At 44.1% G+C, this 1,205-nt stretch overlaps 1 protein-coding gene across 1 annotated transcript in view; it reads right to left on the reverse strand. All coding sequences in view use genetic code 11, as the record gives it.

Moving 5' to 3' along the window:
• Nucleotides 1-527: 527 nt before the first annotated feature.
• The window catches only part of EGR_10948 (hypothetical protein), a gene marked incomplete at both ends in the record, with an annotated part of 1,180 nt that continues 502 nt past the window's right edge, over nt 528-1,205 (reverse strand). Inside the window, one exon of the mRNA XM_024500197.1 lies at nt 528-740. Coding sequence (XP_024345383.1) covers nt 528-740 — 213 coding nt within the window. The remainder of the gene's footprint in view (nt 741-1,205) is intronic.

Genomic DNA, 1,205 nt, shown 5'->3' on the forward strand with positions numbered 1-1,205 from the left:
AAGGTTATAAAATTTTATTTTTAAAGCTGAAACATTATAAAAAATGCAAAAGTAATTTTTATTTTTTAAATCAAAAAGCAAAGGCGATAATGTAATACGATAGTGGTTTATCCCTCGGTTCTGGTGAGGCGCCACTTTTGTACTTCGGATTAGCCCCCTTGTACCTCGCTGGGTGGGCTGGCCTTTTGGGCCATGCCAATAGCCCAGACACCTTCTCCGTGCTGAATATATATATTCTGCCCGAGTAATGTGCCTTCTTTTGTCTTAAAGGAGTCTCGGGACGCTACAATAATATTAAACTAGTAGACAAAATAAAAAGAGATATACTGTCATGTAATACTTATGTTGTTGTAATGTGCCTTTCAGGGAGGAGGCAAGCAGAAAATTCGAACCTTGTAACGGGATCGTCCTCTCCCTTACCTAGTTACTACGGCTCCCCTCCTTCTTGAATATTGTATTTTCCCTATACATCTTGTCGTCTTTAATAAAGATGTCCAAAGCAAACCAACCGGGCTTGTCTAGGAACGCTAGGAATCGGGAAGCGAGACCGAGGAGTCTCGCTCCACTGTCAAATCAGCAAATGCAAAGATATGAAGTGCATATAAAATAGGATTTCCTAAAAAATTAAAACACCTAAAATTATTTAATTTAATAAAGTAAATTAAAACGTTATTAGATAAAACAACAGAGATTATGGACGATGAAGGCCACACAGAGCAGGAAATACTTGAAAATGCATCCTGAAAGTGAGTCGGAGGAAAATAGGCGAGGAAAAGCCCACGTTACGTAATGAAGGGTCCCCCTGGCCGGATTGCAGACCAGTCTAAGGCCAGATGACGCCACAGGGGGAGTGAGTGGGGGAAAGGACGCGGAGATACGAAAGACCCACCGCGTATTCCCCCTACCGTGTGACGTCATCTGACTTCAAACTGGCCTGGAACCTAACCGGGGGGCCCTCCCTCCACCTCACTCCCGCCCACCACAATATTCCACCTTGACCTCGCACTCTGATCCTCAACTTGTCCCTCTTTTGTTGTCGCATGACAGTCAAGCGCGCCACTTCTCGTGGCTGTTTATAAACCAATCTTTTATGCTCTCTCCAATTGCTTCGGACAACAACTTCTTAACCCATCAACACATTTTTTGCCTCCTGCTTCTCAGTAGCATGTGCTGACGCAGCCTCAATCCGCGCACTGTCGCTGTTG

Source organism: Echinococcus granulosus (assembly GCF_000524195.1).
Source record: "Echinococcus granulosus chromosome Unknown EG_S00310, whole genome shotgun sequence".
NCBI lineage: Eukaryota > Metazoa > Platyhelminthes > Cestoda > Cyclophyllidea > Taeniidae > Echinococcus > Echinococcus granulosus.